The sequence below is a fragment of the Lepisma saccharinum genome, chromosome 10 (genome assembly GCF_977018435.1).
Source record: "Lepisma saccharinum chromosome 10, izLepSacc3.1, whole genome shotgun sequence".
Taxonomy (NCBI): Eukaryota; Metazoa; Arthropoda; class Insecta; order Zygentoma; family Lepismatidae; genus Lepisma; species Lepisma saccharinum.
The window spans coordinates 72,043,778-72,057,268 of NC_139238.1; the positions used below are offsets into that span (position 1 = coordinate 72,043,778).

Here is a 13,491-nt window from a genome sequence, read left to right on the forward strand (position 1 = left end):
GAAAATAATCTGACTATACCATGTGTTTGGGCATGAGGGAGGGGATTAAGGCTAATTTACGGTGTGGGGGTTAAAGCCCAGCCTCCCCCTTCTAGTGCCCCAACCTCTGCTTAGTAAATAGTTATTGTGACGTGAGTCCCAATACAGCACTAGCCAATGAGGTAGAAGACTATAGAAGTGACTAAAGCAAATTTTATGTGAACACGACGTCATACGATTTTCAATATAGGTTTTATAGGTTTATCCAGTGGCGGCTTAAGACCCGGGTGCACGGGGCGCCGCTCTCATAAAAGGGAGGGGGGTGACAAACCGGGATGTCCACCTTGATTAGCGCCAAAATGTAATTTCTGATTACACAAGCGTGTCTATTTGTTTGTTTATTTGAATTCATTTGAAGTCCACTTTATGCACAGAAAATCAAATCGGGACTGGATCTACATTTTAAAGTGGGATCCGAACCACTATGTACCTCCAACGGGTGCGTGGCTATTTGTTGGATTTAATGTTAACACAGCAGAATAAAATATACCTTGTATATAAGTACCTTGGGAAATCATGTAGCAATTTAAGCAGAGATTACTGTTATTTTGATGTCATTATGTAGTTATTAAATAAATACATACCTACAGTATGTGTTTAAAAGCAACACTCAAAGTATTTAAAAAAAAAAATAGGCTATTAGTTTTCGTCGTTAAAACCGTAAGTGCATAACATGGTGATTTTTTAAAAAAATAATATTATTGAAAGTAGGAGGAATAGCGTAGAAAAATAGAGGAGGGGTGAGATTACAAGTAGGGGGAGCCAAAATTTCACCTCGCCCGGCTGAAAATTTTGTCTTTATCCGTCCTTGAGTTTATCCCAATTCGGGTAGCAACCTATTGATCTTAACACCTAATCTCACCCCCTGGTTAGGGAATGTCAGACAATCTGTATCTAACAAATAATCTACAGTGTTTACTATTTTCCTATCTTGCAGTTTTAATCAGCGGGATTACTCCTTTCTGTTTGGCATCGACATTCCATTGTTACGAATGGAGGCGAAGTATGACGTCAAGGGAAACGTTCTTCTTCTTCCGATTGTTGGTTCTGGCGATGCAAATTTGAACATGTGTAAGTTGAAGTTTTATTAAGTTATGTATATTGCATGGAATAATGTCAATATTTTTTTATTGTGAGTCAGGTGCATTGGTCAAGACGTTAGGAGTTACCCTCCATATGCTTGATTTGATTTGATTTATTTTACTTCGCTTCTTGTGCCACTTTTGGCTAATTTGCGAAGATGGGGATGAGTGATGATATGATGAAATGGACATGCTCAGGCCAGGATTCGAACCCGGGACCCCTGGCGTCGTAGCGCAATGTGCTAACCACTCTGCCACGCGGGCCGGAAGAAGTGATTCTCATGAAAATATTAAGAACTTAAACTACAATGCAAAAGATAACTAGCCCTTTTGAGAGGAGAAGCTTTGTAAGTGTACGTTCAAATCATTTACAACTTAAATCCATATATTTTGCATTTCCGATATTACAGTGTTGCAAACTGTACGATTTTGAACATTTTTTTCCAACATCTTGTTAACTTTAAATCGCAATTAGGGCTTTGGAAAGGTCTTTAAGGGCTCTTTAACACGAGATATTATATGCTTATGTCAGGGTAATAAACAGCATGCACCGTCCTTCAAAGAGCCTCATTGGTAACCGAAAATGCCACATGCTTGTCACGGAATACCATCGCAATACCACACAGTATTGGGTAAATTAGGCCTAGCTTACACGAAGCCATACGAGAAACTCACTTACCTGATGGGTAATCAATAAAATTCAAGATACCATTTTGTTATTGAATTGCTTCTTGCTTTCTTGTTTATAGAAGTTTATTTATTTATTACCTAGATAATTATAAAGATTACAAACATTACCATCATTAATAAAATATAATAACCAATTTTTGCATGAGTGTCACGCACATATTTTGCCATTTGCTAAAACTCAAAACCATTATATTATTTTTATTAATTATTAATTGAAGGGTTCGGGTGTAAAACATTGTCATTTCTGAGTTCATTAAGAAAAAAGGTTATTAGAAGCTACCCTGTAGATAAATTGTTTTCGTGTTGCGTTTACTGATTTCAGAAGGCTTCACTGAGTCCAATGCAAATTGTATGACATGGTAATTTTACTCGAAAATTGAAGGATGGAGCATTTTACTTTGTAACTCAAAAATACCAAAATGTCACTTACCATGTTTTCCACCCAATCCCTTCAATTATAATATTTACAAAAATACCATCATTACTAACCATTTGTACACTCTCACTAGCATGACTGCATGAGAGTCTCAAAAAACAAGCTTTAAAAATGGTGCCTGATAAGCCCTCCAAGTGCATTTTGCTTCCAATTTACATTACGTTTGTGTTATTTATGAACAAAACTTATTCAGAATATTCAGAACTCTCTAGGAAACAATGTAATTTATTTTCAATTTTTATTAAAAAAATTCAGTTGAAAAATTGACAAAAAAAGAGGTTGTGGGCCTGACAGCCCCTCCCCCCTTTTGGTATGTTAGGGTTAAGAATTGATGACATTAATTACAGGACAAGTAAAGAAGTAAAGAGCATGAACATGTGACGCGCATACCCCATTCTTCGTCAGGCCACTAGAGAATGCAGGAACAAATGGGAATCAGGCTACAGTTCGTGCTTCACCCTGTACCACTGCGCGTCACATATTCATGTTTTTACTTGTTTACTTTGCCTGTAATTCTCGTCATCGGTATCGGTTGGAATCGGTTAGAGTATCGGTATCGGTATTGGTTGGAATCGGTGAAAGTATCGGCATCGGTATTGGTTGGAATCGGTGAAAGTATCGGCATCGGTATTGGTTGGAATCGGTGAAAGTATCGGTATCGGTATTGGTTGGAATCGGTGAAAGTATCGGCATCGGTATTGGTTGGAATCGGTGAAAGTATCGGCATCGGTATTGCTTGGAATCGGTGAAAGTATCGGCATCGGTATTGGTTGGAATTGGTGAGAGTATCGGCATCGGTATTGGTTGGAATCGGTGAAAGTATCGGCATCGGTATTGGTTGGAATTGGTGAGAGTATCGGCATCGGTATTGGTTGGAATCGGTGAAAGTATCGGCATCGGTATTGGTTGGAATTGGTGAGAGTATCGGCATCGGTATTGCTTGTAATCGGTGAAAGTATCCTCATCGGTATTGGTTGGAATCGGTGAAAGTATCGGCATCGGTATTGGTTGGAATCGGTGAAAGTATCGGCATCGGTATTGCTTGGAATCGGTGAAAGTATCGGCATCGGTATTGGTTGGAATTGGTGAGAGTATCGGCATCGGTATTGCTTGGAATCGGTGAAAGTATCGGCATCGGTATTGGTTGGAATTGGTGAGAGTATCGGCATCGGTATTGGTTGGAATCGGTGAAAGTATCGGCATCGGTATTGCTTGGAATCGGTGAAAGTATCGGCATCGGTATTGGTTGGAATCGGTGAAAGTATCGGTATCGGTATTGCTTGGAATTGGTGAAAGTATCGGCATCGGTATTGGTTGGAATTGGTGAGAGTATCGGCATCGGTATTGCTTGGAATTGGTGAAAGTATCGGCATCGGTATTGGTTGGAATCGGTGAAAGTATCGGCATCGGTATTGCTTGGAATCGGTGAAAGTATCGGCATCGGTATTGGTTGGAATCGGTGAAAGTATCGGTATCGGTATTGCTTGGAATTGGTGAAAGTATCGGCATCGGTATTGGTTGGAATCGGTGAAAGTATCGGTATCGGTATTGCTTGGAATCGGTGAAAGTATCGGCATCGGTATTGGTTGGAATCGGTGAAAGTATCGGCATCGGTATTGCTTGGAATTGGTGAAAGTATCGGCATCGGTATTGGTTGGAATTGGTGAGAGTATCGGCATCGGTATTGCTTGGAATCGGTGTAAGTATCGGCATCGGTATTGGTTGGAATTGGTGAGAGTATCGGCATCGGTATTGGTTGGAATCGGTGAAAGTATCGGCATCGGTATTGCTTGGAATCGGTGAAAGTATCGGCATCGGTATTGGTTGGAATCGGTGAAAGTATCGGTATCGGTATTGGTTGGAATCGGTGAAAGTATCGGCATCGGTATTGGTTGGAATCGGTGAAAGTATCGGCATCGGTATTGCTTGGAATCGGTGAAAGTATCGGCATCGGTATTGGTTGGAATTGGTGAGAGTATCGGCATCGGTATTGCTTGGAATCGGTGAAAGTATCGGCATCGGTATTGCTTGGAATCGGTGAAAGTATCGGCATCGGTATCGGTTGGAATTGGTGAGAGTATCGGCATCGGTATTGGTTGGAATCGGTGAAAGTATCGGCATCGGTATTGGTTGGAATTGGTGAGAGTATCGGCATCGGTATTGGTTGGAATCGGTGAAAGTATCGGCATCGGTATTGGTTGGAATTGGTGAGAGTATCGGCATCGGTATTGGTTGGAATCGGTGAAAGTATCGGCATCGGTATTGGTTGGAATTGGTGAGAGTATCGGCATCGGTATTGCTTGGAATCGGTGAAAGTATCGGCATCGGTATTGCTTGGAATCGGTGAAAGTATCGGCATCGGTATCGGTTTAAAGTGATATCGGCTCCGCCCTAATGGAAACTTGGAATTGACTGATTGGTACGTTACAAATATCATTGTTTTGTTCCATGTAGTTTAGTAGAATTTTTTTTTAAATTTGAATTTAAAATTTTGGGTGCGTCAGCACTAAGGCTATTTTGCACCCGTCACATTATACGGGGTCCATCCCCTTATCGTTACACAGAACAACTCTAACGTTGCATAACTAAAATCATAAAATATTAAAATCTTCTGACTTTCGTTAAAAGCTGAGGCTGTAAAGGAGCACTCAGCACAAATATGGACAAGGCACAGGACAATACAAACAAAATTATACTGGCCATGGGGCCAGTCGCCAGAGCCTCGTTAGTCTTCAGTCCAGGGTGTACTAACGTGGAAGTGAGGTTGACTATTGGGTGCACTACGTGGAAGGAGCGCCCCTTACACCCCGTAGTTTAGTAGAAATAAATTCTTAAAGCTGTTTACTCTATTATGATAGAGCATGTATTACGTCCTACATGAACACAGACAAACAAACTCGAGCACAATATGTGTATATGTTTATTCTAAATATACTGTATTCTCTATTTATTGTTGTAATCAAGGGGTCCCGGGTTCGAAGTGGACTTAAAACACCAAATTACTCAATCAATAATCTATTTATTGTGTGATTTCAGATAACATAACAACCGTTGTTTTCATGAACTCCGAGAGAAGAATGGTGGAAGGTCGTGAGATCCTTCATATCCCGAAAATGATCGTCGACTTCAAAGTCGAGAAGATGAACAGCCACTTCACGAATCTCTTCAACGGAAACAAACTTCTAGGTAAGGAAGGAAAATAACAAGCTATTTTCATATTTTTTTTGCAAACATTGATTCAAGACCATGTTATTCAAATCGAGATAGACGTCTCTGAATCATTTTGCTACATGGTATCGGATAATATGAGATTATGTTAGTAGCGTATTTTGGCAGGCATCGAAAGCATAATGGATGCAGTGGCGGCGATTGGGTGCCAAACCGGACCGGGGGGTGGGGGGCAAGAACAGTTTACTTTCGCTTGGTAGATAAGATTTAGCATAGTGCAGGGTAACAGTGGCAAAAAGTAAAGTCGGCAACTGTCTCTCCAAAGCCACCATAATAGCCGCCACTGGAAGGGAAGTAGATCCGCCGCTAGGGAGGGGCAACTCGGGCAATCCCCCCAGGCCACACGGGCTTCAAGGGGTCTCGGGACAGATAAAAATAATTGTTTGTGTACCGTTGATTTCGAGTTTAAGAAATAATGGTGTTTTCAATAAACAAACTACTCTCATTTCTCCTTACTACATGAATTGTTTTGACATGCTCAAAAAATATCCAAAATTGCTGCATCCATACAAGGTAGTGCATATAAATCATGTTCAAATACAATCAAAATTAGTTAATATGCAGTATTCGTTTAATTGTAGAAATCATAAAGTGAATATATTATTTGACATGAAACAATGAAAATTCACCACAGCGGAAAGCTTCAATGAAAAGTATACAAAAGAGATTTATGATATGATGGGCATAATTAAAACTTGCTGCTTCCATAGGTAAAGTCACTCAGTTCTGTACGAGGGCCACTATTTATATTTTGAGCCTTGGCAACACTGATTGAAGTTAGGCGCGATTTGACGTTTGCACGGAATCGTCTGGCATTATTGACCATAACGTACTTCAAATGTTTTGTCAATAGCTTCATTTGTGTTGTTTATGTTGCCTTGGAAATTGCGCGACAACAATAAAATGGAATTAACTCGTGAACATTTTCGTGCGATTATTTTTTACGATTTTCGACGTGGATTATCAAGTCAAGAGTGCATCGATCAACTTACTTCCACATTTGGCGATGAAGCCCCATCCTTTGCCACTGTGAAACGCTGGTATAACGAATTTAATCGTGGCCGCCATTCGCTCACCGACGAGATTCGCGAAGGTCATCCAAATCAGTTGTTGTTCAAGAAAACATTGATGCTGTGCAAAACCTAATACTGCAAGATCGTCCTGTGACATACTGTGAGATTGAGGCAACCATAGGCATTAGTTCCACCAGCATATATAAAATATTACATGATCATTTAGCTGTGAGAAAGGTATGTTCTCCTTGGATCCCACACAATTTGACAAAAACTCAAAAAGACGCTCGCGTCAATTGGTGCAAACAAATGCTCAATAAATACAATCGTGGTGCTTCAAAAGACGTATAAGATTGTAACAAGTGACGAATCATGGATATATGTCAGCATATGAGCCGGAACGTAAACAGCAGTCGACTGTATGGGTGTTTCAAGATGAACCAAATCCAACAAAAGTTGTTCGCGCTCGAAGCTCATCGAAACAAATGGTCGCCTGTTTTTTCGGGAAAACTGGTCATGTGGCAACTGTGCCTTTAGAGGAACGTAGAACGGTCAACTCTGAATGGTACACAACAATTTGTTTGCCAGAGGTCTTCGGTCAAATACGGAAAACAAACAAATGCCGTAGGATCATTCTTCATCAAGACAATGCCAGCTGTCACACATCTCGTCTAACAACCGACTTTATGAACAGTCAAAAAATCGAATTGATGGGTCATCCGCCGTACAGTCCTGATTTGGCACCCAATGACTTCTTCTTGTTTCCGAATGTCAAGAATAAATTGAATGGACAACGATTTTCGTCGGCGGAAGACGCCGTTGATGCGTTCGAAAACCATATTATGGAGGTGTCTCAAGAAGATTGGAAAAACTGCTTTGACAAATTGTTCGAACGAATGCAAAAGTGTATTGACCATAAAGGAGAATACTTCGAAAAACAATAAAGCAGTTTTCAATGCCAAATTCCTGTTTTTTCATTGTTAGGCTCAAAATATAAATAGTGACCCTCGAATACTTAGAGGTAGGGACATGAAGTTTTCGTTTTATATTTCCCTAAATTGCGATGTTATTTTTTACTGCAATTCGGTGTTATTTTTCGCGGTTTACAGCAAAATTCGGTGTTATTAATATAAAATCGGTGTTATGTTTACATGCATTTCTTCTGTTCCTTCTACGCTCAAGATTTTCACATTGATTTAGTTCTGGAAAACTGAGACGAATTTTAATTTTAATGACGAAAATAATAAATTTATGACTTAATTTTTGTGGGAAATGAGCTAATTTTTCCATTTGGAAAACTATTTCAACTCATCAGCCACATAATATGAAATGTTTATTGAATGATATCACCCAAATCTTTGAACACAGCCATGCACATCACATTTCCCTAACAATGCCAAAAAATCCCTGTGCAACCTCAAAATACTCTTTTGTGTACCGCCCCTAACCCCCTCTCCTGCAACACAACATATGCTTCTCCCTGAAACTTTTACCGTTGCTAGAAATCATCCCTTCTGGGAAGATCCCCAGCGATTTCCTTTTCACGACGAGGTTACGTTTTGTTTACTAAGCCCATTTTGCCAGGTAAGCTCCTTGCTACCGGGCCAATTTTAAGCAAAATGCAGAGTTTCATTTAGATGACTGTAGATCGGAGGCTAATTGCCCTAGACAGACGAATGATATATCGATATACGCGGAATGAACCATACATTCGGACTACATACAATTTATGCACATTGAGTGTATATATGGATGCGCGGGGAAGGAAGAAACCGGAAAATTCCAAAATTTACGAAGAAAAATGCCCTTTCCCCCCTCCGCCCCTGGACAACAAAGTACAGGACATTGTCAAAATACACATGGAAATGATCGCTGGCATATCTGAAACAAGAAAATAATTGCACTATTATGATATGAACAATACACCACAACTTGTGCCCCCAAAACGATATGTCTGTACGCCACTGAGCCATTCAGCAAAATGCGCAGTTACCTTGAAACGACTGTAGGTCCGAAGCTAATTTCCCTAGACGGACGAATCAAGTACCGTTATACGCGGAATAAACCATGAAATCGGACTACATACAATTCATGCACATTGAGTGTATATATGGATGCGGGGGAGGGGAGAAACCGGAACATTCCAAAATTTCTGAAGAAAAATGCCCTTTCCCCCCTCCGGCCCTGGACAAAAAAGTACAGTTATTGTCAAAATACACATGGAAATGATCGTAGGCATGTTTGGAACAAGAAAATAATTGCACTATTATCATATGAGCAATAGAACATGACTTGTAGCCCCCAAAACGACATGTCTGTGCGCCACTGACTCAAGCCTCAGATTGCAGAGTTACCTTGAAACGCCTGTATATTGGAGGATATTTATCCTAGACGGAGGAATCAAGTACCGTTATACGCGGAATGAACCATAGATTCGGACTACATACAATTTATGCACATTGAATGTATACATGGATGCTGGGGGAGGGGAGGAACTGGAAAATTCCAAAATTTCTGAAGAAAAATGCCCCTTCCCCTCCGCCCCTGGACAACAAAGTACAGGACATTGTCAAAATATACATGGAAATGATCGCAGGCATATTTGGAACAAGAAAATAATTGCATTATTATCATACGAGCAATAGAACACAACTTGTAACCCACAAAAGACATGTCTATGCGCCACTGACTCAGTTTCAAAGGAAGCCGTCATTTTCCCGGCATTTTCCTCCCCTTTTTATGGGGTAAAGAGTCTTTACAGTGCAGTATATGTGTTAACAATAATATAAAAGAAGAAAATCGCAATTACAGCGGAAAAAAGCGACATTATGACGTAAAAACTACGACTTTGTCGAGGTATCTATATATAGATAGCTGGTAAACAAGGGGTATACCTAGAGAACTAGGGGTATCTAATTATAGATAGCTGCTGGTAAACAAAAGGTTGTCAGTCATGTGTGCGCCAAACTTCAACAAATGAAGTGTGACAATCTCTTTTGAATCGAACTTTTGCCAGGTAGACGAGACATGACAAATCTAATAGCAGGGCTTTAAATAGTACTTTTTGAACAGAAGAAATGTTATCTTTATTTTATATTGCATATTTTGTGACCTTTTTCGCGTTAAAGTGGAAAATTCAGGGTCATTCTGATAAATTGCAAAATTCGCGTCATTTCGCGATTCCGAAACAGCGAAAATTTGCCTCCCTAACCTACCCCAATACATTTTAAACACCTTATTTTGCTTTCCTCAACCTATCAGTGTTATCGTTAAAACAAAAATTTCACGTCCCTAATTAAAGGTCTAATGGATTTCGCACCATTGGCATCGGAAATGAAAAGAAACACTAATTTAGAAACTTTTATTAGCCTCCCATAATTCTTGGCTTTAACCTTCAAGATGTTCTGCTTATTGCTGTGACTTTTCAACACCTCTGAAATTTTTTTGTTACAGACCCCGCAGGAGTAGGAGGGTTATTGAATATCCCCTAGTTTATAAGGGATTCGGAGATCTTCCCCCGGAAATTAAAAAATAACAACTTAAAAACACTTAGTTTTAGGCCTTTTAGATTTGAAAATGTTAAATTTCCTCGCTTAAGTAAGCAAATATTAATTAGTATATTGGTTGTCAGTTTTAAAAGAAGCAAAACAGTACTATTATTGCATTTTGCATTTCATTAAATTTTTATTGATACAATACTCGTATTACTTTAAAAAGGTTACGGTACAATAGTAAGCTTCAGAAATTTTAGAAAAATTAAATTGAAACGTTCTTTTGATGCCCCAGCAGTAACTTCATTTTACGTTTCTCTTTCTTCAAACTGTACACATCAATCAAATCGTCTAAGACCCGCTATTGCGGCGCAATTACCGCACATGCCATCGTGCCAAACGTCAAGATTTTGCGGTATGGCTTCATAACAAAAATGTAGTAACTGAACTTAATCATGTGTTATTTTTTTAGTCTTTTTTAAGTTGGGGACCAGCCCCACCCCTGGCCTCTGCAGAACTCCGCCTATGCCCCACACCTACCTGAAGCGGGCCCTGAAGGGACAAACCAAGCAAGCTTGTAAACCTCTGCTGCACAATAAATATTAGCAACACTTAAATTCCTGAAGTTGAAAAGATAGAGTGTTGATGTCTAAGAATGGATATAATCTGTTAGTCTAAAATTCGAAATTACAATTATGTGTCCACATTATTTTTTTACAATTGATACATTTTTTGTTTCTTGCAGGACGAACAATGAATAAATTTATCAATGACAACTTGCAGGACATCTTGTATGAGATGAAGGACACAGTGACATCTGGATTGAGCGCGGTGTTTAAGAAAATCATGAACCAAGCTTTCAGCCATCTGCCAACCGATCTCTGGCTGAAGGACGACTGAAGATATGAACACCTACTCTATGCGACATGAAATTAGGCGGCTAACAGAAATTGCGCTGTTGACAAGTTGTGAACCTGTACATGCTCATTGGATTCGTTTGCATAATCAATATTTGTGTGAAAGATAGGTGACAGTTGCACGTATGTTACTTGGATATTGTCCATTGTCTCTAACTCTACGTTTCGAACTAGAATTTCTTATCGGGTCCGTGGTCACATCCCACACCTTCGATTTCGTAAGGATTTTTTTTAATGAAGATTGTGTGTTGCAAATTCTGAAGAACAAAATTTTGGAGCGCGGAAACAAGTATTTACGACTGTACAGTCGTTTAAAGTTGAGATGTAGCCGTTTGAAGTGGCGAGGTGGAACTGTACTTGCAGCCATGTTAGTTTCGTTGCATCCGTACCGATGTATATATGTAAAAGTCGATTTTTCAGGGATATCTGGCTCCAAATTTCCCGCCGATTCCGGGCTCCGCCCCTGGGGTAATTAACGTACCGCCTTCTACCGCTACCGCGGCCCCGCCTTTCTCTATAGAGTCCCTTTGGAAGGCATGTTAGAAATTGGCCGGAGCCACCTGCCGAACACTATTTTCACCAAAAAATTAAACCTCAGAAGGTAACTTACCTCTTTATCCCAAGGCCACACACTGAATTGCGGGTCGAAGTTAAGTCGTATGTTAAATGCCTTTGTTGTCTATTTCCACAGAATACTACCCTTCCCTTCCGTTCCTAATAAGTCGCAAATTATCCCATCCCACAAGTCATTCAGAAAATACAACCTTCCCCTTTACGACCTGCAGTTGCCAAAAAAACATGTCCACCATAGTCCTCCGTTTGTGAATTGGATGTCACACAAATCAATTCCAATGTCTGAAATCTCCAACCCGCCAATACATCATACAAATAACATATCGCAAATGATCACATTCCAGAAGTCAATCATAAGAAGAAAAGAAAATGTGTAGAGGTGCGCCTGTGACCTGAATCCATGATGGAAGCCCTCAAAAATCGTGTTGACGTTACGTACGCAAGGAATTTTAACATTACAAAAACGTAAGTTTAGTTGCACGTAGATCTAAAAAATTACCTTCCGCGCTATTTTGAAACACCCTTTGTTATAAGAAACTAATTTTTTTGACGAAAATATTTGAAATATGCGCCAAATCGAGGGTGTAGAATGTGACCACGGAGCCTTCTTATCCTACCCCCCCCCCCCCCATCTGTCTCCCTTTCACCTCGTCTCACATCAATTTGAGATAATTCTATACTTTCCAGCCGACTTCCATGACGGAGTGGTTAGCACAGCGCCAGGGGTCCAGAGTTCGAATCCAGGCCTGGATGTTCTTTGTGAGTTTCCCTTCATTAATTTCATCCATCATCAATTTCATGGTCGAGATTAGCCAAAAGTTGTAGAAAAGCTACGCTAAAATGGCAAAAATCAAATTAAATATTTTATATTCATGACAGACAAGCACAAGCATTCTGCTTTTAGTCAGGATTGGAAACTCCTATTATTGACTATTGCACTGTAGAAACAGTGGTTCCAGGAGGTCCAAACCATACTTTGGTCAATGTTTAACCTCACTGATGTTAAAATAACACAGACATATGGTTACAGTCATCACGATTTTAACCCCCATTGAGATTAAGCATTACCAAAATGTAGAACGACCTCCTTGAACCACCATTTGTGTCACATTAACAACAGTGCAGTTGCGATTTCCATGTAGCTTTTGTAAATACACAACCAGAGGGTTCCAAAACTGAGGGGAAAGCTGCCACAATTCGGGGGAGGGGGGCAGAAGACAGTTACTTTCCCTTCGTAGATAAGGTTTAGCATAGTGCGGGGGGAAAAGTGACAAAAAGTGTTTGCAAATGATCACCCAGGCCCACCTAATGGCCGTCACTGTATACAACCAACAATTCTTGGCACTCACTCATTTCATCTACCAACATGTGACATCAGCGCACTTCTGTCTAACCACCTGATTTCGTGGGACCTAGCATATCTTCTGTAACATCGAGATTTTATCCAGATAAACACGGGGTTGGAAACTTCAAAAAAAGTTTCCCCCAAATGTATCTAGTCAAGAAGCTCTCAAGGGAAAAAATGGCGCAATTACTTTTGTAGTTATTTTCCAGGTATCTTTCTTGTAATATAGACTAGACAGGTTTCCATGAATAGCTTCTATGTTTTTTCTTATCTTAATAAATATATATAACCTTCATACGTCTTGTGCGTTTTTTAACATCTTTCATCATATGCCTCTTAAATTAGAGTTTACAATTTTACTTTACGCACATTGTTCACCTGGTAGTGAAAATTTTAACTTTTTTCGTCAGCATTCGCTTCCCCATAGTGTCCATAGCTATTATACCAAGTTTCACCGCAATCTGTTTCTTCGACCGAGCTGCAGAGTACTCAGAGCATGGGAAATTTAATTATAAGCGCCATATTTCCTGGCGGTGAACATTTGTACTTTTTCCATCAGAATTCGCTTCCCCATGTCTCCATATCCTCTATATTAAGTTTCACCGCAATCTGTTTCTTCGACCGAACTGCAGAGTACTCAGAGCATGGGAAATTTAATTATAAGCGCCACATTTCCA

At 39.9% G+C, this 13,491-nt stretch overlaps 1 protein-coding gene across 1 annotated transcript in view; it reads left to right on the top strand.

The window, feature by feature from the left end:
- Positions 1-13,491, top strand: part of LOC145994147 (uncharacterized) — a 118,406-nt gene that overhangs the window by 34,927 nt on the left and 69,988 nt on the right. Inside the window, exons 4-6 of the mRNA XM_083130238.1 lie at positions 977-1,110; positions 5,284-5,433; positions 10,725-10,876. Of these exons, the coding sequence (XP_082986364.1) occupies positions 977-1,110; positions 5,284-5,433; positions 10,725-10,876 (436 nt within the window). The remainder of the gene's footprint in view (positions 1-976; positions 1,111-5,283; positions 5,434-10,724; positions 10,877-13,491) is intronic.